Source organism: Canis lupus, chromosome 6 (assembly GCF_003254725.2).
Source record: "Canis lupus dingo isolate Sandy chromosome 6, ASM325472v2, whole genome shotgun sequence".
Lineage (NCBI taxonomy): Eukaryota > Metazoa > Chordata > Mammalia > Carnivora > Canidae > Canis > Canis lupus.
In genome coordinates, this window is record NC_064248.1 from 68,929,564 (window position 1) to 68,953,563 (window position 24,000).

Sequence of the window (24,000 nt, forward strand, 5' to 3'; positions counted from 1 at the left end):
ACACCTTGGACTTTAGAATTTAAGCAAGCAGGAAAGTCTGAACTACACACACACACACACACACACACACACCAAAAAAAAAAAAAAAATGAAGTGAGGCCTAAACCCATGCAACCTGTGAGAAAAACATAGCAAAAACGCTTCGTTGGCAATGCTGCTAAAACAGCAACGACGCAGGTCTGTGCAGAGCTCGGTCTCCGGGAGGCCTCCCTCCGGAACGCAGACGAGGAGCGACGCGGGTTAGAGGGTCCCGAGGCCGCAGTCCGCCGCGGCCGTCTTCACCGAGAGCACCTGCCGAGAAGGCCCCCGCCCCCCGCCCGCGCCCGCGCCCCCGGGTCAAGCCCCGTGCACGCCCCGCTCGCACCGCGGCCCCGCCGCCGCCCAGGCCCCGCGCCGCTCCCCTCGCCCGCCCCGCCCGGCCCCGCCCGGCCCGGCCCGGCCCCCGCCCGGCTCGGGGCAGTCCGGAGCCCAGCGGGACTCTGCGCGGCCCCGGCCCGCCCCCTCCTACCTGCGGCTGCCCCGGCCAGGTGCGGCTGGCCCACGCCCGCTTCCTCGCCGCAGCCCCGCGCTGAGCCGCCGCCTGGCCGCGGGGGCGGAGTCCTTCCGGGGTCAGGAGTGGGAAGGTGGAGAGAAGGTGGCGGGGGCCTTCTAGCCTTTCCGCGTGAGGGGCTACGTGGGAAGCCGCTCCCGCCATTTTTGTTGAGGGCAGAAGGTTTCCGCCTCGCCTGCTGCAGCTAGGGACCGCTTGGGAACAACTGCGGTTTGACGGTGCTGCCAACTGGCAACCGCATTACGTAGCCCTTTTTAGGGGCTCTGGGACTATTCGTTGAATCTAGTGAAAACTAGGAGACTTTACCCCCAGAAAAATGCACCTAGACACACTCATACATTGTTTTATTTTTGTTGTTGTTGTTCATACATTGCTTTTTATTTATTTTATTTTTTTCATATATCGTTTTAAAGGAAAAAATGCATACAGTGCATACAGGTTCAGACGCCCCAAGCCAACCCACGGAGCTCAGGTTGAGAACTTCTACTATAGAGCCGCAGCACTTAAGCGAATGCATGTTAAGAGGTATTCTAACCCTGTATTGAGGTTGGGTTTTTTTTTTTAAGATTTTATTTATTTATTCATGAGATATATATATACATAGAGAGAGAGAGAGAGAGAGATTGAGAGAGAGAGGGGCAGAGACACAGGCAGAGGGAGAAGCAGTCTTCTTGCAGGGAGCCTGATGTGGGACTCGATCCCAGGTCTCCAGGGTCACGCCCTGGGCTGAAGGCAGGGTCTAAACCGCTGAGCCACCCGGGCTGCCCTGTTGGAGGTTATTGATTTCAATTTCTGTTTAGTTTTTCTCCACATTTCCCACTGAATTAGAATATGTAAATGAGGCCATCCCTGAGTCATTAGGCACAGTATACACTGTTCTGAGGTCCTAACACACAGTAAACACATGGGCTGGGAGGGGGGATGTGGAGAACCACCGCACACACAAAAAGATGCTGTTTCTATGTGTAGTCTCAAGGCAAAACATTCCATCAACACTGCACATTTTTAACTTCCAATTGCTGAGCACATTTGTGGTGAAGTGTCAAAATAATTTTGTAAGGATAGCTGAAACATGACAGTAGTTGTTACTATTCCCACCTAAGGAGCAGGAATGAATAATCATTTCTGTTCGTTTCCAAAATTCCTTTTTTTTTTTTTTTTAGATTTTATTTATGTTTTGGAGAGAGAGAGTGAAGGAGTGAGAGAGAACATAAGTAGGGGACAGGCAGAGGGAGAGGGAGAAGCAGCCCCCTGCTGAGCGGGGAGCCCTATGCCTGGGGTGGATCTCAGGACCCCAGGATCACGACCTGACCCCAAGGCAGACGCTTAACTGACCGAGCCACTCAGGTGCCCCTTGTTTTAAAAATTCCCATACAGTCAAATGGGAAATAAGGAGAATGACCATACTGATGTATGACTTTGGTAGGTGAATAGTGACTGAAAGTGCACATAGTTCCATGTGAAAATGTTTTGCACTTGTAAAGTAAATGGTGCCATTGACATTGGAAGAACCTGGAATTTGTAAGGCTGTCTTTTGTTTATTCTCCCAATCTCCTTTCCGCTGCCCCCTCCCTACTTCCCACAATTTCTGAACATTCAGCATAATGGGAAGAGCAGTAGTAATAACTACCACTTAAAGCAACTTTACTGAGAACATTATCTCTTTTAATCTCACAATAAACATTATACTAGTACAAACTCTTTATGGATTTTACTCTTTAGCAAGGGAACGAGGAATGAAATATTTTTGTTACTTTTCTAAATCAATGTAATTTGCTCCAAGCCTCCCTTCTCCTGGGTTGGCAGAGTACATAATTGCTAAAATTAATGAAGGGAAACCTCACTAAAGTGGACTCAGGATGATGTAAGGAGGGGCTGGAAGGGAAAGCTGTACCATTCAATGTCAATTAGGGAAGGAATCGGCAGTCACAGGCTCCAACAGGAAAGCTATACATTGCATCTCCTACAAGAAATCAACTACTCCTGCAACTCAGCCAGTGAGAAACCATCATCATCCCAAACCCTTGCTTTTCTCCAAGGGAATTTTGTTCAAAACAACCCCTCCCATCTTTCTCCTTCTCCATAAAATAAGGTTCTTCTCCTGTGTTTGTTAGACTTGCCTATGGTTTTGCCATACCTTGCTTGTCCCAAATTGCAATTCTCTGTTATTCCCAAATAAACCCATTTTTGCTGGTAAAATAATTGAGTGTTTTATTTCTAAGGTTAACACACAATCTTAGTCATTAGTAGGTGTATCAATTAGGATGCTGTTAGTTACAAGCAAAAGAAAACCAAACAAATAGTGACTTAAACATAGGACAGGGTATTCCACATGGATGCAACATCAGGGAGGCACAGTCTCACATTTGGATATGATGTCTTTTTTTTAAGATTTTTTTTTTAATAATTTCTATACTCAACCAACGTTGGGCTCGAACTCATAACCAAGAGATCAAGAGTTGCATATTACTGGCTGAGCCAGACAGACATCCCTGGATATAATATCTTATGTTATCTTGGCCCAGGAGAAAAATGGGTTTTGGTTAATTCTAGAGGTCTGTCCCTCGCCCTAAGTGAGGAGAATTGTTAAACAACCATCAATGAATTTGGAAGATCCTATATGCATAGTATCAAAACAATGCTGTAGTTTTAGACTGTCCAAGTTCAAATCCTTTTTCTGCCTCTTACTAGGTGTGTGGTCTTGGGTCAAGTACTTAATTTTATTATATCTCCGTTTCCTCTTTGGGGTGTTAGGAAGATAACTGTAATAGTTCTTGAAAAGCATTAATATTCTTATGTAAGTTTTTAACTTGAGAAATAACTCCATTGGATCTGAGGATAAAACTTTATTTCCATATAATTGGTTTCCTTTGTAATCCTATACATTTTGTTTTATGCACATAGAAATGTTTCTTTGAGAAGAGGGTCCCTAAGCTCTACCAGAATGTCAAAGGCGTCCAAGATACCAAAAAATGGTTAAGAACTTAGAACAATTCTGACACACATTTCTGAGATGTAGGTCATATTCTATGGAACTTTTCCATGTCCTTTGGCAGAAGCACCAAAGCTAAAAGAAATAGATACCAGGGCACCTGAGTGGCTCAGTCGGCTAAGTGTCATGATCTCAGGGTACTGGGATCTGGACTGCTTTGGGCTCCTTGTTCATCGGGGAGTCTACTCCCTCTCCCTCTGCCCACTCCCAACTCATGCTCTCTCTTTCTTTCTCTCTCTCTCAAGTAAATAAAATCCTTAAAAAAAGAAAAAGAAATAGATGTCAAGTGCCCTAAGTATTCTTAAAAAGGATGCTAGGCCAACCACACAGGGCATGCTAGAACTAATGTGAAGCCCCTTTAGCAATCCTCGATTCTCACAAAGCTCCAGGGAATGATGCCGTAGAATTGATCAAAGAAGGCTGAAAAATGAAAATGCCTAAGAGACAGTTTTCTGGAGTGCTGTGTGTGAGGAGTAGGGAGAGTAGAGTTCATATTCCATCCTACCACTACCTCAAGCCAAGTGAAGGAACTTTTAGAAACTCAGACAATCTGACTTCTGTGCCCTATAATTTATGTTGCCTGAAAAATCTAAAGACAACAGACCATCCAAAGAGGCCTCTGATGGCAGAGCAAAGAAAGAGGGCTGTAGTGAAAGTGGCCTGTACTTGCAATTTTGCAAGAAACATTATCCTGTGGGCCATATGAATGCCACAGAAGGTAGCCAGGCTTGAACCAGGAACTTAGTGGAATATCCAAATGGTTAACCACAGATTCCCCTCCACCCCCAATGTTAGGAAATGATACAATGAGAAATCCCCAGCAAGAGGGGCAGTCATTGAGGAGCCCACAATAATAAGAAAAGAGCCCAGCATTTCGGAATGAGCCACACGCAGAAGGCACCCAAATCAGATTTAATGCACTGGTTGTGTGTAGCTGACATTTCATTTAGGATATTGAGGACCACTGCTCACTCTACCTGACACATTAACATATGGCCAATGAACTTCCTGAAATATTGGTGGAAACAGCACTTATCAAGTGAAAACATTAAGCCTGACCAAATTCTAGCAATTTAGTTAAAAACAATTACATCTCCTAAATAGATTAATTCTTTTAGGTAAATCATATATCCAATTACTTTTTCCATTAACTGCCAAAACCTAGCAGAGTCCCCTAAAATAATTTAGGCCCTCCTTTTTAATCTATATGATGCCAAAAAGCATATACTGGCCATTAAATCTTTGTTCTCATGACCCACCCAGAAGTGTTTGGCAGACTCCTGCACAAGTCAGAACCAAGCCAACAAAGGCATTCAGAACTCAGACTATGGCTCTACATGCTAATTTAGAATATGCATTCCTTCTACATCCAAATACTACAGATTCATTCAAGTTCCTCAAAATGTTAAACACAGTGATACCATGTGACCCAGCAAATTCGATTCCTAGATAATACACAAGAGAAAGTAGAAGATACATTTACATAAAAACTTTACATAAATGTGCATAGCAACATTATTCATAGTACCTAAAAAGTGACAACAACCCAAATATCCATCAACTAATGAGTGCATAAATAAAACCTAGTATGTCCACATGGTGGAGTATTATTTGACTACCAAAAAGCAATGGTGTACATGCTACAAAGTAAAAACATGCCAAAAAGCCTGTCATAAAAAAATACATTTTACGTGTTTCTCTTTATACAAAATGTCCAGTATAGGCATATCTCTAGAGACCAGAGGTAAATCAGTGCTTGATTGGGGCTGGAAAAAATGTGGGAAAATGAAGGTTGCTGTTAAAGAGTATGGAACTGCTCTTTTGGGGCAGTGAAATACTTTTACTTTTTAAAGATTTTATCTATCTATGTATCTATCTATCTATCTATCTATCTATCTATCATCTATCTATCTATCATCTATTTGAAGAGGGGGGATAGAGAGAGAGGGACAAGCCGACTCTACACCAAGCACAGAGTCCAATGCGACGCTCAATCTCATGACCCTGAGATCATGACTTGAGCTGAAATCAAGAGTCTGGTGCTTCACTAACTGAGCCACCCAGGCACCTATGGCAATGAAATGTTCTAAACTTAGATTGTGCTGGTTGTGCAAATCTGCGAATATACTAAAAACCTTTGAATTGTATATTTCAAATGTGTGAATTACATCTTAACAAAGCTATTAGCCTCAAAAAATTATTATTGTCATTTCTTAGATCAAAAACACTGAGGCTTAAAGAGATTATGTAAATGGTAAAAGCTAGAGATCTGATGTCAGAGAATAATTTAGAGCATGACTTCCCTGGACTGCCTTAGTATTTGTTAAAATGCCATGCTGCTCTAATAAGAATTATGTATTCTATGGAGGTATTTACATCAAACCATAAAATAGTAGAAAATACAGAGTCACCTAAGTAAGGGCTTAGGTAAATAAGTTTATTCCAGAGTTACTTTAAAACCAAAAACAGAAAAATTAAAATTAAACCCAAATGGAGGGCAGCCCAGTTTGCTCAGCGATTTAGTGCTGCCTTTGGCCCAGGGTGTGATTCTGGAGGCCTGGATCAAGCCCGGTGTTGGGCTCCCTGCTTGGGGCCTGCTTCTCCCTCTGCCTGTGTCTCTGCCTCTCTCTCTCTCTCTCTCTCTCTCTCTCTCTGTCTCTCATGAATAAATAAATAAAATCTTTAAAAAATAATAAATTAAAAAAATAAATAAACCTACATGGAAACAAGAGTTCCTATTTTGCACATTTAGAAACCTGGTAATATTTTAAAAGTCTAGAAAACCCTATATTATCTTTAAAATTCATAAAATTAAGAGCTGCATCTGTTATCTATATATTTAAACGATGACCATTTTGAAAAGCATAAGAAAATTACTATCTCCCCAGGTTAGAAAATATATTTTATGTTTCTTTCATATTTTCATAGTCACTCATCTTCAATAGTAGGTTTATTGATTTGTCCATTTCCTACATTGTACAATGTACTGTGCTGAATGCCAGATATACTAGGATAAGGGGCCGACAGTTTGGTTCAGGATATGGAAAAGTGAACAAATCATTGCAATGTATAATAATGACATTATAATGTATAGTTTATAACTAGTAGTATACTCATCACTAAAGAATATTCCATAAAAGGAAGGGTCCAAACAGCCTGAAGAAGTTGAAGATGACTTCTCCTAGGAGACAACTCTTGAAGGATGAGTGGAGTTCCCTTTTATTGTTTTTTAAAGATTTATTTATTTATTCATCCTGGCAGGGGAGGGGCAGGGAAAGGGGGAGAGAGAATCCCAAACAGATTCCCTGCTGAGCACAGACACACACACACACACACACACACACACACCGTAACATGGGGCTCAATCCCATAATCCTAAAATCATGAGGTGAGCTGAAATCAAGAGTTGGATGCCTAACCAACTGAGCCACCCAGGCACCCCAGGCAGAGTTCACGTCTAAGGAAAGGAGTAAAAGACAGAATAGGATTCTATACTTAGGTTTAAAGTTAGGGCTAAAGAAATCAGGATTAAATAAAAGAGGCATGAGCAAATGTTTTCCCCTTCAAAAGAATGAAATGTAGATTAGAAAAGCTTGAGGAGGTACCTGGATGGCTCAGTTGGTTAGGCATCCAACTCTTGATCTCAGCTCAGGTCTTGATCTCAGGGTCCTGAATTCAAGCCCTGCCTTGGGCATGGAGCCTATTTAAAACAAAACAAAACAAAACTACCTTAGAAGAGCTTGAGACCTACATGTTTGGTTGGGTGTAACAAAAGATGAGATAAAAGGAGTAAGTCTGGGTAAAACTGACTCCATGAAGGGACTAGAATGAGGCAAGCCAAGTGCTAAAGTACACAGATACTGTTTCAGACAAGTGCAAGGTTTTTAGGTGTTGCACCTTAGGCACCTTGGTTATATGTTAGGCCCTTGATGAGAAAAATAAAAAACCCTCTGGGGTGACAAAGTATCATTGAAGAGTTATGACTAGATTTATGTTTTAGAAAGGCTCGTGTTCAGAATAATGGCAACAGATTCGAGGAGAGACTAGAGTCAGAAAGACATAGAACTATCAAAATAATCTAGGCAAGAATGAAGAGAATCTGCACAGAGGAATCTTCCTAGGTTCCATCCCTCATGGAGTCAGTTGAACATCTATTGATTTTTATCTCCTTGGTGGCTCTCATGGCCATCTCCACTGCTAGGTCCTTACCCTCCCTGGTCTGTGTTCTACAAAATTCAGCCCCCATTTATGCCATTCACTGCTATCCAAGTAATCAATGTATAAATCTCATGATGTTACTTCCTTTCTTAAAGTTCTTCATGGATATCTAGAGGAAAAACTTTATTTAGCAGACAAGATCACTCATGATCTGCCTTCTCTGTCTAGCCTGTCCCTGATTCCTTGCCCTCAATCTCTGCTCTAGTAATACTGACCCCTAGGAGGTTCCCGCATCTGGCATACTATCTCTTGCTGATGTCCTTTTGCCTGTTTTGTTCCCTCTGTCTAAAAAAATCCTTCCTACACTGGCCTATAAGAAATCTTTTTGCTCAGCCTTTAAGCCAATATCAATTTTTTAAATAATATTTGGTTGACCTGGCTCCTTATTTTCTTTCTTGGAAATTTCCATTCCATCCATCCACATAATTGTCATTGGAGCTGCTGTTTTCTTCCATGACCCTGAACCTCCCTGGCTGAATGCTTCTAAGCAGCACTTAACCAAGGTGAAGACAATAATCTATTTTTTTAAACTAGGAATTCTGTTCTTGGGGAAAACTGTAAGATGGCAAATTCAAGAAATGACTAATGAAGAGATCATGGGGAATCCCAGTAATGTTCGAGTTCCCAGTTCAACTTAGCCTTCCTTGGATTTAAAGAGCCAATAAACCCTTTATTTTGCCTAAGAGCATCTCAAATGGTATACCCCAGCTCACTGATGTGCTTCAAGTGGCTTACAGATATGCCCACATAGTAATCCCTGCTGGAAGCCTCTAATTGTGAGCATTCCTGTCTACTGACCTAATTTTCTGAATGATCTGATTTGATTATCTGAAAAAAGTTTAAGAAGCACCAACCTAAATTAAAGCAGTAATTCCCAAGTGGGGGTGACTCTGTCACCAATGGGAGGAGGTGCTATTGGCATCTAGTGGATACTACAGATGCTGCTAGACCTCATACAATGCACCAGAACCATACCCCACAACAAATAATTATTCAGTCCAAGATGTCAGTGTTGTCTTTGAGAATCCCTGGGCTAGAGTAACTTGAACCCTTACCCTATTTATGAATAAACAAAACTTGATTTTCTTGGCAGAGGCCTCAAAAGTTAACGCCAAATATCTTCCCATCCAATTCAAGGTACTATACTGGGAGTAGAGAGGTAGATGCTTCCCTCTCATCTCAAGCTAGGTCTGAAGGGCTTTAAGAGGATCATTTTTTAAAGAGATTTTATTTCTTTATTCATGAAACACACACACACACACACACACATACACACACACAGGCAGAGACACAGGAAGAGGGAGAGGCAGGCTCTGTGGAGGGATCCTGATGCGGGACTCGATCCTAGGTCTCCAGGATCATACTCTGGGCCAAAGGCGGCGCTAAACCACCGACCCACCAGGGCTGCCCAAGAGGACCATTTTGGAAAGATGTGTCCTTTGGCATATTAGACAGGCAAGACTTGGTAACTGATTTTCATTTGAAAAGTCGTAAGTCAATTGGCTAAGACTGCCTCCAAGAAGATGAACACAGGCTGATGGGAATGGCCCACACTTCTGTGCAAGATATACATGTGCTTTTTTGTGGACCAAGTGAAGGATCCATGTAAGAGAACTGGATTGGATCATCTTGAAAGATGTTGTCCAATAGGACTGCCTGCATGAGAGGGATGATCCTAACCTTTGGATGAATCCCTGGAAACTAGAGCACTGAGGTATATGTCATAAGGTACACCAGAAGGTACACCACTGAGCCAAGAGATTGTAGATAAGTGATAATTCCAGAAGAGAAAGACCAGCCTCAGACCTCTGCTGTACCCAGAGAGCAATGACACCAGGCTAAAGCTGTTTTAGTTAGGAAAGAATCTTTCTGTACCTGTCTTTTTCAACCCAGGAGGGGACCAAAATGAAAAACCAGTTGGGGGAAGAATGGGGAGGGAATGGCAGATAATTTTTTGCCTGTATGGTTCTGGAATTTTTGACATTGCACTGGACAGAACTTTTTAATACCAGGGAAAAAAGATCATTTGTTTCTTACTAGAACATGACTGGAGGACTTTTTAATTACCTGGGAGTCACTGGAAAAGCAAAAGGCTTTGCCTAAGGTTTTGTCTTAGGAACAGAGAGGGTTGGATCTTCAGAGATTTTCGGAGACAATGATGAGAAACAATAAAATCAGTATCTGCCTGTCCCCCACCAAATCCATCTTGTTCATCACATTAGGAGCAACAGTTTAATTGGGTTTCTATTACTTATAACCAAAAACATATTATAAGGACTGTTTAAATTGGGATTTCTCAATAGTGTCACTAATGATGTTTTGGACTTTCCTGTCATGTCAATGCAAAGGAATGTAGCTAATTTCTCTTCCTCCCATCTTCTTCAGGAATACTGCCACATATCCACTATCCACCATGGGACCAAATACCCTCCACCCCCAGTTGAGAATCAATAAATATTTGAGTCTTTCAATGCTGGACTATGAGAATAATTATTTTTTTTAACATTTTAAAGATTTTACTTACTTATTCATGAGAGGCACACGGAGAGAGGCAGAGACATAGGCAGGGAGAGAAGCAGGCTCCCTGCGGGGAGCCCGATGTCGGACTTGATCCTAGGACCCCAGGATCATGACCTGAGGTGAAGGCAAACGCTAAAACACTGAGCCACCCAGGTGGACTATGAGTCCCGTGGACTATGAGAATATTATGAGCAAGATTAAAATCCTCGCTGCTCTCCCTGAGGTTTACAGTTCTGAAGATATAGGCAAAAAATTAAATATACACAAAAATCTTAACATAATTAAAATTTATAATAAATTCTCTGAAGGAAACAAAGGATGCAGAAATGAGGAATAACAGGGTAAAGAGTGCTGCTTTAAACAAGGAATATCCAAGGATGCCTGGGTAGCTTAGCTCAGTCAGTTAAGCCTCTGACTCCTTGATTTTGGCTTAGGATGTGATCTTGGGGTTGTGAGACCTGGCCCCATGTTGGGCTCTGTGTTCAGACCAGAAGCTGCTTGAGATTCTCTCTCTCTCCCTCTCTCTGCTCACACCTCTATTTTTATCACTCTCTCTAAAAAAAATAATAAAATCTTTAAGCAAGGAATTTCGGGGATAGAGTTAGCCAGATGAATGAAGAAGTTTGGAATATCTAGTGTAAGTGTATCTGATTAGAGAAATAGCATTTGCAAAAGCTTATTCAGTCCCAGGTATATGAACATCAAATATATGTTTTGTGCCATTTTCACTCGCCATTACTTAATCGCAAAAATAAGAAGGCAATTGTTTTTTTTTTTTTAAGATTTTATTTATTTATTCATGAGAGACACACACAGAGAGAGAAGCAAAGACACAGGCAGAGGGAGTCACAGGCTCCACGCAGGGAGCCCATCGTGGGACTCAATCCCTGGACTCCAGGATCACGCCCTGAGCCAAAGGCAGATGCTCAACCCTTGAGCCACCCAGGCGTCCCAAGATGGTAATTGTTTTGATGCGACTATTCAATTGTCTTCCTATCCCTATTTCTTTTCCTCTTTCTTCTTTTCATTTTTTCTCCCTACCATTTTTACTTTGATTAAATATTAAATGTACACTTAAAAATTTTTTTGCAAGTGGCATATTGATGAGAACCTCTTGCTACCACAACACTGTTAGAAAATTTAAAACACTGTCTTTTTTTCAAATAGATCTATGCAACTCTCCTTTACCTCCGGTATCAGAGAACAAGACATCTGAGAGCAAATGTTTTTCACGATCACTCTTATCTCTTAACAAAGAGGTAATATTTAAAACATTTAGATATTTGATTTTTTAAAATAAAATTAACCACATTGCTGACATCCTGTAGTATGTAAGCTGCAATATTGAAATATGTTGGAAAAAACAAAGGGAGGAGTGATAGTGCCATGGGCATCCTCCAAATTGTAACTTCCATTCTCTCTCGGTGAACCCCGGTAGGTGACCATTTGTGATGCAAACTGAGGCATTGGTGTTAATCTCTATACAGCTAGCAAAGGTTCATTGCCCCCCCCCCCACTTTTATCATAAAAATAGAAGTAGAAGCTCCCATATATTCTACTTGGTTCTGATGGAGATTGAGCACCTTGCATAGTCCTTGGCTACATGCTCCCATTTTGGAGACTGCAGAGTTAGAGATAATCAGATAGATTGAAACTGGCCATTTTAACAATAATTTTCATTAACTGAATTGCTTTTTTTTATTGTTTGCGTAGCAATTATCTGAACGAATTTTAAGTTGCATACGTTAGAGAAGGCCGGTCTCTTTTAGTGCTCAAGGCACTAAGCAGATACTAAGGTTTCAATAAATATTTCATTTGATCTTGATTTTGGCCTAGGGGAAAACGGCAGAGATGAATTCCTCCCTTGCAGATGTGGAAAAGGAAACGCAATTACTTTCAGAGACTCTAAGCCCTAAGAAGTTGGGAGAACAAAGAAGAGAGAGGAGTAAATTAAATGGTCTATTATTTCTTTGCATATAAGGTTAGAAACGCGAGGCCCTTCAGGGTCCAGCCTGAATGCAAGTTCTCTGATGCGCTGAGACGAGACCTGCTAGAGGTCGCGGAGTGTGAGTGTACAAGAGGGGCGGAACTCGTGTAGAAACGACGCGAGCCTCACGCCTAAAAGCGCTGCGCAAGCGCCGGGCGCCGGAGCGGGAGCGGGAGCGGGTCTCTAAGTCCCGGCGCCGAGGGCGGGCCGGGGTCTGCGCACCTGGGGCCGCGGCGGCCCCGCCCCCGCCCGCCTCGGCCCCGCCCCCGCGGCCCTCGGCCCCGCCCCCCGCCCCGCGGCCCCGCCCCCTCCCCGCCCGCCCGCCCGCGGCTCCGCCGAGACACCGGAAGGAGCTGCAGCCGCTGCGGGAAGTGGCCGGGGCGGGAGGCGGGGACCCCGCGGGCAGCGCTGCGGAGCGGCTTCCCGGCCCCCCGGACGCGGCGCCCGCCCTCTCGGAGCCCCGGGGAGGGAGAGAGCGCTGGGCGGCGGGGCGGCCGCGGGCCCCCGGCGGGCCGTGGAGGTGAGCGCGGCGCCCCGGGGCGGGGTGCGGGGCGCGGGGCGCGGGGTGCGGGGCGCGGGGTGCGGGGCCGGGCGCGGGGCCGGGCGCGGTTCCCGCGGGCGCGCTGGCCTGGGGGCGGGGGCGGGGGCGGGGGGCGCGCGGGCGAGCCGAGGCCTAGGTCTGCGCCCGCCTTACGGGGACACCCGCTGGCCGCCCCCGCGCGGATCCCGAGGGCGCGAGCCAGTCGGGGGCTTGAGGCACGGGCCCCGGGGGCGCTCCCCGGGGAAGCCACAGGCCGGGGGGTGGGGCGGATCGCTGACACGCGCGGGGTCCCCTCCGGGATGCCAGCCCCCCGCCCGTCTCCCCTTCCCCCTCCCCCGAGCCCCCTCCGGGCTGCCAGCCACGCTCGCCTCTTCTCCCCCTCCGCCCTCCCCCTGCCCCCTCCCGCGAGTGCTGTCTCTCCCTTTCCCCTCCTCCCTCCTCTCCCCCTCCCCCCCTCCCCCGGTCCCCTCGGGGTTGCCAGCCTCCCCTCCCCCCCCTCCCCGAGTCCCCTCGGGGTTGCCCGCCCCCCGCGGTGGGCGCAGCGCTTGGAAGCCCCGCGGCGCGCCGGCTCCTGGCTCCTGGCTTCGCCCTGCAGCGCCGTTGAGGTGATGGAACCTCTTCGTGCAGCCCCAAAGCCCCGTTATTCATTGTTACTAACGGGAAAATCCTAGGGTGTCCTCGTCCCAGGGATATTTCTTCGGCCTGTATGGGGTCCGTACTGCTGGAGAGGTTATCCCGTACCAGCCCGTCTGTCCTTTTTGCAGCTTTTGTTTGTGTCGGATTTCCATAGTGTGTGGTTTCCCAGACCTGTACTCAGATATACTTACCGGGTACAAAATGTTCTTCATTTAAATGGTCACAGGGTGCATGTTGGGCTATCATTTGAGCATCTGTTAGGTGTTTTGCACTCAACGTAAACATTTTTAGGGTTTACGTTTTCATGTAATTAGTGTTAGGCCTGGAAAATTGGGCCAGAGGGTAAAATCCTAGCAGGAGCATGCATAGGCTCTAAATAGAGGATGGATTTTACCACAAGGATCTCTAGACTCATTTTGCTTAATAGATGTGTAGAATTATGTAATTTTTAAGGTTTAATTAGATTATTTTTTTCTTTAAGGAAAAAACCTGTTTAAAAAAATAACGAGCCTGTCTTTGAACCATTTCTAGTTGAGGCTATTTTACTATTTGGGAAGGTCTGACCAAATTAGATAATATGCTTTCTGACTTGAACCTAATACAACTGTTGTTAATGAATTCATGCTGCTAATATAAATAAGGGGAACAGTAGGAATCTTATTGACAAACAATGCTAATTTTAAAAGAGGGTGATAGTTACATTAGGCTGCTGGGTTTGTGTTGTTTCATTTACTTTGGCGGGGTTGGAAGAAAAAGACCATACAAAAAATATTCCAGGAATAAAATATTTGACCTGCTGAATGCAAGAGGGTTTAGTCTACTTAAAATTGCATCTTATTTTTGATCTCATTTATTGCCAACTTTCACTTTTTTGTCTTTCATGAACTACCAATAACCAAGTAACAATGTAGTTTAATGGCATTAGATTGCAGTAAGTTCATTTTAAATATTTGAAATTCTGAGTTAAGGAGATAATTTTTAATTTTTGTGTATTGCTGTTAGAATTTTCAGTGACCTTTTACATGTGCAATCTTAGTTGAACCTCATGTCGGGTCTCTAAGTTAGGAATGCCAAGAAGTGAAGTCTTTTCCCATGACAGAAGCATTTGAAGATTGTGTAAGGATCAGAATTTCCTTAAAGCCTGAAATAATCTTACTGAAATAACCTTTGATAAAAATTAGAATTTGGATAGATATTAGGGCGCTGTGAATTATAAAATATGATAAACTGTGGACTCTGCTAGAAAATGAAGTACATAAATGGTGAAAGATTTTTGGTGAGAAATGTGAAATATAAACATCTTTTAAGGGCAGCCTGGGTGGCTCAGCAGTTTAGCGCCACTTTCAGCCCAGGGCATGATCCTGGAGTCCAGGGATCGAGTCCAATGTCAGGCTCCCTACATGGAGCCTGCTTCTCCCTCTGCCTGTGTCTCTGCCTCTCTCTCTCTCTCTCTGTCACTCATGAATAAATAAATAGAATCTTTAAAAAACAACAACAAAAAAGTCTTTTAAAAAGAAAGGAGTAACTGCTTTTTTTTTTTAAGTTTTAATTATTTAAATAATCTGTACACCCAACGTGGGGCTTGAACTCAACCCCCAGATCAAGACTGACCCAGTACACTCCAACTGGGCCAGCCTGGCGCCCCAGTAACAGCTCCTTCTTTAGTATAGTTTTTACACTTTTTTTTTCACATCTGCCTGTGATGGCAAGAGCATTTTGATAAATAAGACAGCGCCAAAGAGTCCAAGATAAATACAGCAGAATAGTCATCTATAAAAGATGAATTTTGAATAATGCATATATATGTATAGTGTGTGTATATATATATATATGTATATTTTTAAAGATTTTATTTATTCATGAGAGACACAGAGAGAGAGGCAGAGACACAGGCACGGGGAGAAGAACCAGGCTCCATGCAGGGAGCCCAATGTGGGACTTGATCCCTGGTCTCCAGGATCATGCCCTGGGCTGAAGGTGGCGCTAAACTAAACCGCTGAGCTACCCAGGCTACCGGTATAGTGTATATGTTAAGAGAACTTTATTATTATATTTTTAAAGTGAGCTCTGTACCCATCAGGGGGCTTGAACTCCTGGCTCTGAGATTGAGTTGTATGTGCTACTGGAGAACTCATATTTTAAAAAATTGTGCATGTATCAAAATAAAGTTATTTTAGAAGGTAAGTAAGTAAATATCTGTGAGTTTACCAGGGAAAACGAATTGCAAAATAAAAAGAATGAAACATGGTTTCTGCTTTCAAAGAACTTACAGTCAAACTTCTAGTCAAGTAGAATAGTTTTTTTTTCACTACTGTAAGTGCCTTATGAGTATTATAATCAGGAATTTAGATAAGGGAGACATTACTTGTGATTGTGTCATGGTAGAGATGGTGTGTGAAATGAGTGAGGTTTGGAAGGTTTTCAACATGAGGCTATTGTAGGACATTTCTAAAATAAAAAGATAGTTGGGTTCCTGGAAAGGTACAAGTTATAATTAAAAAAGGATCGTTCAGAACAATTTGGCTGATAGTAAGCCTGGGTTATGTAAGTGAATATAGGAGAGGAAAAAGACGAAATATGAAAGACTTCTTTAAAGGTGTTTGATAAAAAAAAAAAATAAAGGTGTTTGATTAAAAAAAAAAAAAAGGTGTTTGATCAGAAGAGGTATGTATTCCACGTGAATGAAGAATGAGCTGTAATTGGGAGAAGACAGACCAGGAGATTCCTTGGGCAGCTTTAGGTTAAGCTAGACGTCCATAGCACTACTTTTGTGCTCCTTGTGGTTTCTCAGAAGTGCTATCTTGAAAGCAGGCCTCGAGATAAAAACATGGGTGCAGGGGCGCCTGGCTGGCTCAGTGGGTAGAACATGTGAATCTTGATCTTGGAGTCATAAATTTGAGCCCCATGTTGGGCAGTAGAGCTTACATAAATTAAAAAGAAACCCCAAAAGGACATGGGTGCAGATGAGATTCTGAAAGCAGCAGTAAGGGAGCGGGTAAAGAGTTAGGGAAGGGAAAAAAAGCCAACGGATGGACATCTGGTTGGGGGGCGGTTTAATTCTGTGGAGATTTTTGTAGAACTGCCTCAGAATTGTCCTATCAAATGAAGGGAAGTTGAGTTTTTCCACCTGCTTCTGGATCTCTAATAGCTCAAATCATTGAAAATCTTCATCATTGATTGGGTTTAGTATTTCCTTCTCCATTACATAAAAAAAGAAAGGAACTGTCATATTTAAAAGAAAGGATCTTTATGTCCAAATAATTGGGAACACATATATCAAGTCCTCAACCTTTGTCTTCTGTCTAAACATTCATACTTTGAATTGTTTCCATAGTAGTTAGTATTTATGTATTGTTTACTATCTCACTCTGTTCAAAGCACTTTATTTTTTTATTTATTTATTTTTTTTATTTATGATAGTCACACAGAGAGAGAGAGAGAGGCAGAGACACAGGCAGAGGGAGAAGCAGGCTCCATGCACCGGGAGCCTGATGTGGGATTCGATCCCGGGTCTCCAGGATCGCACCCTGGGCCAAAGGCAGGCGCCAAACCGCTGCGCCACCCAGGGATCCCTTCAAAGCACTTTATATGTATTTTTTTTTAAAAGATGGATTTGAAAGAGTGTGTGCACAACCATGTGTGGAGAGGAGGGGAAGAGGGAGAGAATCTTCAAGCAGATTTCCTGCTGAGTGCAGAGCCCAAGGTGGCTAGATCTTATGACCTATGAGATTATGACCTGAGACGAAACCAACAGTCAGGTGCTTAACTGACTGCACCACCCAGGGGCCCCAGCACTTTATATGTACTTTATATATACGCCAGAACTCCATGAGGTACATATTTATGGTTATTTATCTGAGTTTTATAGATGACAGAATTGAGGCACAGAGAAATAACCTTGTTCACAAACCTAGGACATAATGGAACTTGTATTTGAACCCAAGTAACCTTGTAACCTTGCTCCAGAAACTATCCTTTTTTTTTTTTTTTTTTTTTAAGATTTTATTTACTTATATGAAAGAGCAAGCAAGAGAGAGAGAAAGAGCATGAGCACGAGCACGAGTGGGGTTAAGGACCAGAGGGAGAAGCAGACTTCCCATTTAGCAGGGAGCCTTATGCGAGGCCTGACCCTGGAACTCTGGGATCATGACCTGAGCTGAAAGCAGACACTTAACCAACTGAGTCACCCAGGTGCCATCCAGAAACTACTCTTAGCCACAATGTTGTCTTATAAATAGTTTTCAAAATATGTATTTCTAAGGATTTCTATGGAAAGTATTCTTTTTTTTTTTTTTTTATGGAAAGTATTCTTATTCAGTAGCTTTTAGTACTCTTTCTTTATAAGTAAAATATTCCACGCGTAATCTAGCTTATGAACATGATAAAACCAATTACTCTTTTTATTCTGAAACGTATTGATAAATTGAGTAAGAATTGAGTAAGAATTGCACTATTGTTGCATGCATCTCCTAGAGTCTAGATTCTAAATACTTGAAACCCTCTTTTTTAGTGTCATGTTAGACAGGTTCTTTGAACCCTCGTATAGAATATGGCATGACCATGACCATCTTTGTCAATTTTAGCTCATTTTTCTGAATAGTTTGTTTTTTCTTTAAAGACTATTATTTTCAGTTTAATTTATTTTTATTAAGTTTTAAATTTTAATTTCAGTATAGTTAACATACAATGGTATAGTAGTTTTGGGTGTACAATGTAGCGATTCAACACTTCTATACAGCAAACACTTTAATCTCTGTCACCTGTAAAAAACATATGTACAAGTTACATATAAATTTTTAATTTATTTTTTAAGTTTTATCTTTTTTTTTTTTTTTAAGTAAACTGCCCAATGTGGGTCTCAAACCCTGAAGTCAGGAGTCGCACACTCTACTGACTGAACCAGCCAGGCACCCCTAAAAAAACTTAACTTTTTATAATTTTATAACTAGATTTCACAAGCCTGCCTTCTGTGCCTTTATCCAGATTTTTGTTAAAAATACGAACAGTTCTGCCACCTGCTAGAAAAGACTTTCTGTATTCATATCAGTCTTCTCTATAACTGTTAAATTATTTACCAGTTTCCCTGACATAGATTTTTTTCCCTCATAGTTGCTTGAATCTGACTCTATAAATAGCTTTACCTTTTGAAATAGACTAGACAATGTTAATGCAGACAGTTTCTCAATATTAAAAGGTTCTTATTAGGTCACTATATTGTAGTGTATAACAAATATTAATAATACGGGTCCTTATGCTTTTCCAAAAATTTGTATATGTGCTCTTCTGTTATTTGGATGGTGAGGCTAGAATTTTGGGTATGAAACATAAAAGTATTCCTTCTTTCTCCCTGGTTAAAAGTTTCTTCAGAAACCATTTTGAATCTTCAGATGGACAATTGAGCTGTACATCATAGAGCATGAATTCAACCAGGAATATTTTTCATTTGGGGTTATTGCCAGAAGGTTATTGCTATCAGAAAATTTGGGGCTCCTGGGTGGCTCAGTCAGTTAAGCATCTGCCTTCAGCTCAGGTTGAAGGGTCCTGAGCCTTCAGCTCATGATCTCGGGGTCCTGAAGTCAAGCCCTGTGACAGGTTCTCTGGTCAGTGGGGAGTCTACTTCTCCCTCTCACTCTGCTTCTGTGCTCTCCCTCTCTCTCTGTAATAAAATCTTAAAAAAAAAAACTCAGAAAATTTCAAATTGTCTTGCTAGGGTAGATAGAGGAAAAGATGTAAGATCGCAAAGGTAAGGATAAACTGAGGTCAGTTGTTGAAAGCCTGAATTTCCATGCAGAATTTGGATTTTCTTGTGCTCCTTAGAGATTGCCATCCTGTGAATCACAAGCTTCTAGAGGAATCTCAGAGTTTTGTGGGATCTACATCTATATCTGAACAAATGGCATTTTCATATACATTTATTTTCCTTCTTCATGTTATGTATCTTTTCTAATGCCTAGTGACTTTCTTCCCTGGACAAACTGTCAGACCAGAGTGAAAGCATACATCTTCTTTTGGGGGGGGGGTATACACTGGAAAAGAGACTGAAGTAGCTTAGAATGCATGTTGTCTTACCCTCTTGTATCTAAATATCTTACTCTCAGTAAATCATTATCAAAAGAAGGAATAAAAGAATGATTTTGTTACCACAGTGAATTAAATAAAACTAGATAACTAGAATATTAAGGGCCTTCTATTTTGGCAGATGATTATTTTGTTATGATTAATTGTAAGGAATACTAAATTGTCTTGGTAGAAATTATTAGCTTTTGTTTACATGCACTAGTTCTCACTAATTGTTTAGTTACCAAAAAATTAATACCGGAAACCAGAATGAAGAGTACTTAATCTTCCCCAGTCCCCATTTGTTCGCTCTGAGCAAAAGAACACATAACCTTCAATAACTATATATTTTTATAGGATGTCTACATCCAGGTATAGTGTGCTGTAATGCAGGTTTAAAATTTTTACTTTGGTGGTTTCGTACAGTATGTATCATTCTGTATCTTCCTTTTTCCCAATCCAACATTATGTACTTTAGATCTATCCCTGTTGATAAACTTATCCTTCTGTTTCAATTGGTTAAACTGTTACGTAGCATTCAGTATGAATGTACCTTTTATGTATTCATTCTTCTAATGAACATAAAATATTGTAAAATCAAAAGTGAGATTAAGACTATCTAGAAAGCAATGAGAATATTTTCATTTAATTGGCAAACATTGGTATTTAGAGGAAAATGCATACTAATTAAATATTTTTATTAAATAAAAAAGAGAAGTTAGTACTCATATTTAAGGATTAAGAAAATAAAACTCAAACCAAGTAGGACATGGAAATTAAAGATAAAACTGTAATTAATGGAATTGAAAAAAACAGAACAAAAATAGTAGAAATGATAAATTGCTGAACTGGTTCTTTGCAAAGACCAATGAACTAGATAAAGCTGTTATAGAAGAAAAAAATTAAAGAAAAATTAAGAAAAAAGTAGAGATGCACAAGATTAGGAATGAAAAAGGAAAAAATATAGGAGAGATAATGGAATGTTATGCAAATTTTCTTGAGATTACTATATGCATGCTGTGATGCAAAATTGAAAATTGACGGGGCATGCATGATTTAATAGCAAAATATAAATTAGTAAATTTGATCTAAGAAGTGAAAAACTTTAATTGTCCCATTCCCACTAAAGGGTCAAAAGATGATTGAAGATATGTCCTGCAAAGAGGCAGCATAGCAGATAGTTTCATAGCTGAGTTTCATTTAATTTATAAAGAGTATACAATAATAATAATGATAATAATAAAACCTTTTCTACGGTATAGAAGATGCAGAGTTACTGAATGGATTCTGTGAAGCACATGTACTTTAAAATTTAAAAAAAAATTTTTTTTAGATTTTATTTATTAATGTGAGACACACACGGAGCGGGAGAGAGAGACAGAGACAGAGACACAGGCAGAGGGAGAAGCAGGCTCCATGCAGGGAGCCTGATGTGGGACTCGATCCCGGGTCTCCAGGACCATGCCCCAGGCTGCAGGTGGCACTAAACTGCTGCGCCACCAGGGCTGCCCTAAAATTTTTTTTTAAATTTAAATTCAGTTTGCCAACATACAACACCCAGTGCTCATTCCGTCAAGTGCCCTCCTTAGTGCCCATCACCCAGTCACCCCATCCCCCCACTTTCTTCCCCTTCTACTACCCTTTGTTTCCCAGAGTCCGGAGTCTCTCATGGTTTGTCTTCCTCTCTAATTTTTCCCCACTCAGTTCCCCTCCTTTCCCTTATAATCCCTTTCACTATTTCTTCTATTCCACATATGAGTGAAACCATATGATGATTATCTTTCTCTGATTGACTTATTTCACTCAGCATAATATCCTCCAGTTCCATCCATGTCGAAGCGAATGACAGATATTCATCCTGATGGCCAAGAAATATTCTATTATGTATATATATACACACATGCACCATGTCTTCTTTTATCCATTCATCTGTGGCTTCTTCTGTGGTTTGGCTATTATGGATGTTGCTGCTATGGGCATTGGGGTGTAGGTGTCCTGTCATTTCACTACATCTATATCTTTGGGGTAAATACCCAGTAGTGCAATTGCTGGGTCATAGGGTGGCTCTATTTTTAACTTCTTGAGGACCCTCCACACTGTTTTCCGGAGTGGCTGTACCAGTTTGCATTCCTACCAACAGTGCAGGAGGGTTCCCCTTTCTCCACATCCTCTCCAACATTTGTTGTTTCCTGTCTTGTTAATTTTAGCCATTCTCACTGGTGTGAGGTGGTAGCTCATTGTGGTTTTGATTTGTATTTCCCTGATGGCAAGTGATGTGGAGCATCATTTTCTCATGTGCTTGTTGGCCATGTGTATGTCTTCTTTGGAGAAATGTTTGTTCATGTCTTCTGCCCATTTCATGACTGGATTGTTTGTTTCTTGGGTGTTGAGTTTGATAAGTTCTTTTTTTTTTTTTTTTAAGATTTTTATTTATTTATTCATGAGAGACACAGAAAGAGGCAGAGACACAGGCAGAGGGAGGAGAAGCAGGCTCCATGCAAGGAGCCTGATGTGGGACTCAATGCTGGGAATCCAGGATCATGCCCTGAGCCAAAGGCAGATGCTCAATCGCTGAGCCACCCAGGCATCCCGAGTTTGATAAGTTCTTAATAAGTCTTGGATACTAGCCCTTTATCTGATAGGTTATTTGTGAATATCTGCTCCCATTCTGTAGATTGTCTTTTAGTTTTGTTGGTTGTTTCCTTTGCTGAAGCACATGTACTTTTATCCCTGATAAAAACGTTACCCAAAAGTTAATTTCACTTGCAAAATTTCTAAATGCAATATTAGCCAATAGAATCTAGATATAGGGGATCCCTGGGTGGCTCAGTGGTTTAGTGCCTGCCTTTGGCCCAGGACGTGATCCTGGAGTCCCGGGGTCAAGTCCCACATTGGGCTCCCTGCTTGGAGCCTGCTTCTCCCTCTGCCTGTGTCTCTGCTTCTCTCTCCCTCTCTGTATCTCTCATGAATAAATAAATAAAATCTTAAAAAAAAAAAGGATCTAGATACAAAGCAACAGACTAATACTACATTTAGACCCATAGAGTATATCAACGCAAGGATCATTTGTATCAAATCTGTTAATTGATTATATCAATGTTTGAAGTAAGGAATATCGTAAATCATCAATAGCTGCTAAGAAGACATTTAATAAAGTTCATTAAGTCTGTTTCTAATTAGGGGCTCCTTACTGGCTCAGTCACTAGAGCATATGACTCTTGATCTCAAGGTTGTGGGCCCAAGTCCTATGTTGGGCTTAGAGCTTTAAAAAAAAAATTCTAATTTAAAAAATCAAAGTAAATTAAGAATAGGAGTAAATTCTAGCAATATCCTAAGTGGCTAACCCATTAGGACCCAGACATGGATGCTTAAAACCACTTTTTTAAACATATTTAAGATTGCCTTAGAGATTCTAGTAAATGCATTAAAACAGTAAAGTTATTAGTTTTAATTTTGGAGAATGAGGTAAAACTATCATGTTTTCCAGTATATTCAGGGAATAGTCAGAGAAACTGAAAAGGAATAGTGAAGGAGGAATGTCTTAGAGCTATCAAAATTCTACATTCTGTGTATTCAGATTATATATGGTATTGGGGGATGCCTGGGTGGCTCAGTGGCTGCCTTCAGTTCAGGACCTGATCCTGGAGTTCTGGGATTGAGTCCCACATTGGGCTCCTTGCATGGATCCTGCTTCTCCCTCTGTCTCTGTCTCTGCCTCTCTGTGTCTCTCATGAATAAATAGATAAAATCTTTAAAAATATATAAATGAATAAATACATTAATATGGTATTGGCATAAGTAGCTTATTGGAACAAAATGGAGGATCCAGAAATATGTGCAAGTGTAATAAAGATAGTATTACAGTTCAGTGGGTAATGGGTAGATTGTGTAGTAAGTGGTGCTGGTACAACTGTCTGCCTGTCTGAAAGAAAATAAAATTGGGTTCTTGTCTTAAAATAAACCCCAGATGGATTAAAGCCTTGTTTAAAAAAATATTTAAGGTTATTTTACAGCTTTAGCTATATAGACTAGGGTGAGGGAATTTTAAGATTAGAAACTCAGAAGCTATTATAAGAGACATGTTTGGTTCTATAAAAATTAAAGCTTTTAATGATAAAGGAAACCATGAGTAAGTTACCAGTAACTATATTAAGACAGACATAACTAGTAGAATATGTAGAGCCCGTAAATAACCTTCGTATATGTGATCAGATGTTTTTTGACAAGAGTGTCAAGACTGTTCAAAGGGGAAAAAAGTCTTTTCAATGAAGAAATTGGGCAAATTATATACTCACATGCAAACCTATGCAGTTGGATGCTTATGTCACATAGAAAAATTGACTTGAATGGGTGAAAGGCCTAAGCATAAGAACTAAAACTCTTAGAAGAAAATGTTTGTGACATTGGATTTGGCAGTAATTCTTTGAATATGACACAAGTATAGACAAAAAAGGTAAATAGATAAATTTGACAATTTCACATTAAAAGCTGTGCATCAG

At 41.3% G+C, this 24,000-nt stretch overlaps 2 protein-coding genes across 5 annotated transcripts in view; one reads left to right on the top strand and one right to left on the bottom strand.

Moving 5' to 3' along the window:
- The window catches only part of MIGA1 (mitoguardin 1), an 86,888-nt gene extending 86,222 nt beyond the window's left edge, over positions 1–666 (bottom strand). For 2 of the 3 annotated variants that reach the window (XM_025417934.3, XM_025417932.3), the window contains exon 1: positions 509–666. Coding sequence is in view for 1 of the 3 variants with exons in the window: in XM_025417933.3 (XP_025273718.1) it covers positions 116–130 (15 nt within the window). In the remaining 2 variants the exon portion in view is untranslated. Of the gene's footprint in view, positions 1–115; positions 310–508 lie in introns of those variants that run through there. The other variant, XM_025417933.3, reaches the window with a different exon arrangement.
- Positions 667–12,612: 11,946 nt separating this feature from the next.
- USP33 (ubiquitin specific peptidase 33) overlaps positions 12,613–24,000 on the top strand; it is a 52,174-nt gene continuing 40,786 nt past the window's right edge. The window contains exon 1 of one of the 2 annotated variants that reach the window (XM_025417936.3): positions 12,613–12,787. The gene's annotated coding sequence lies outside the window, so the exon portion shown is untranslated. The remainder of the gene's footprint in view (positions 12,788–24,000) is intronic. The other variant, XM_025417937.3, reaches the window with a different exon arrangement.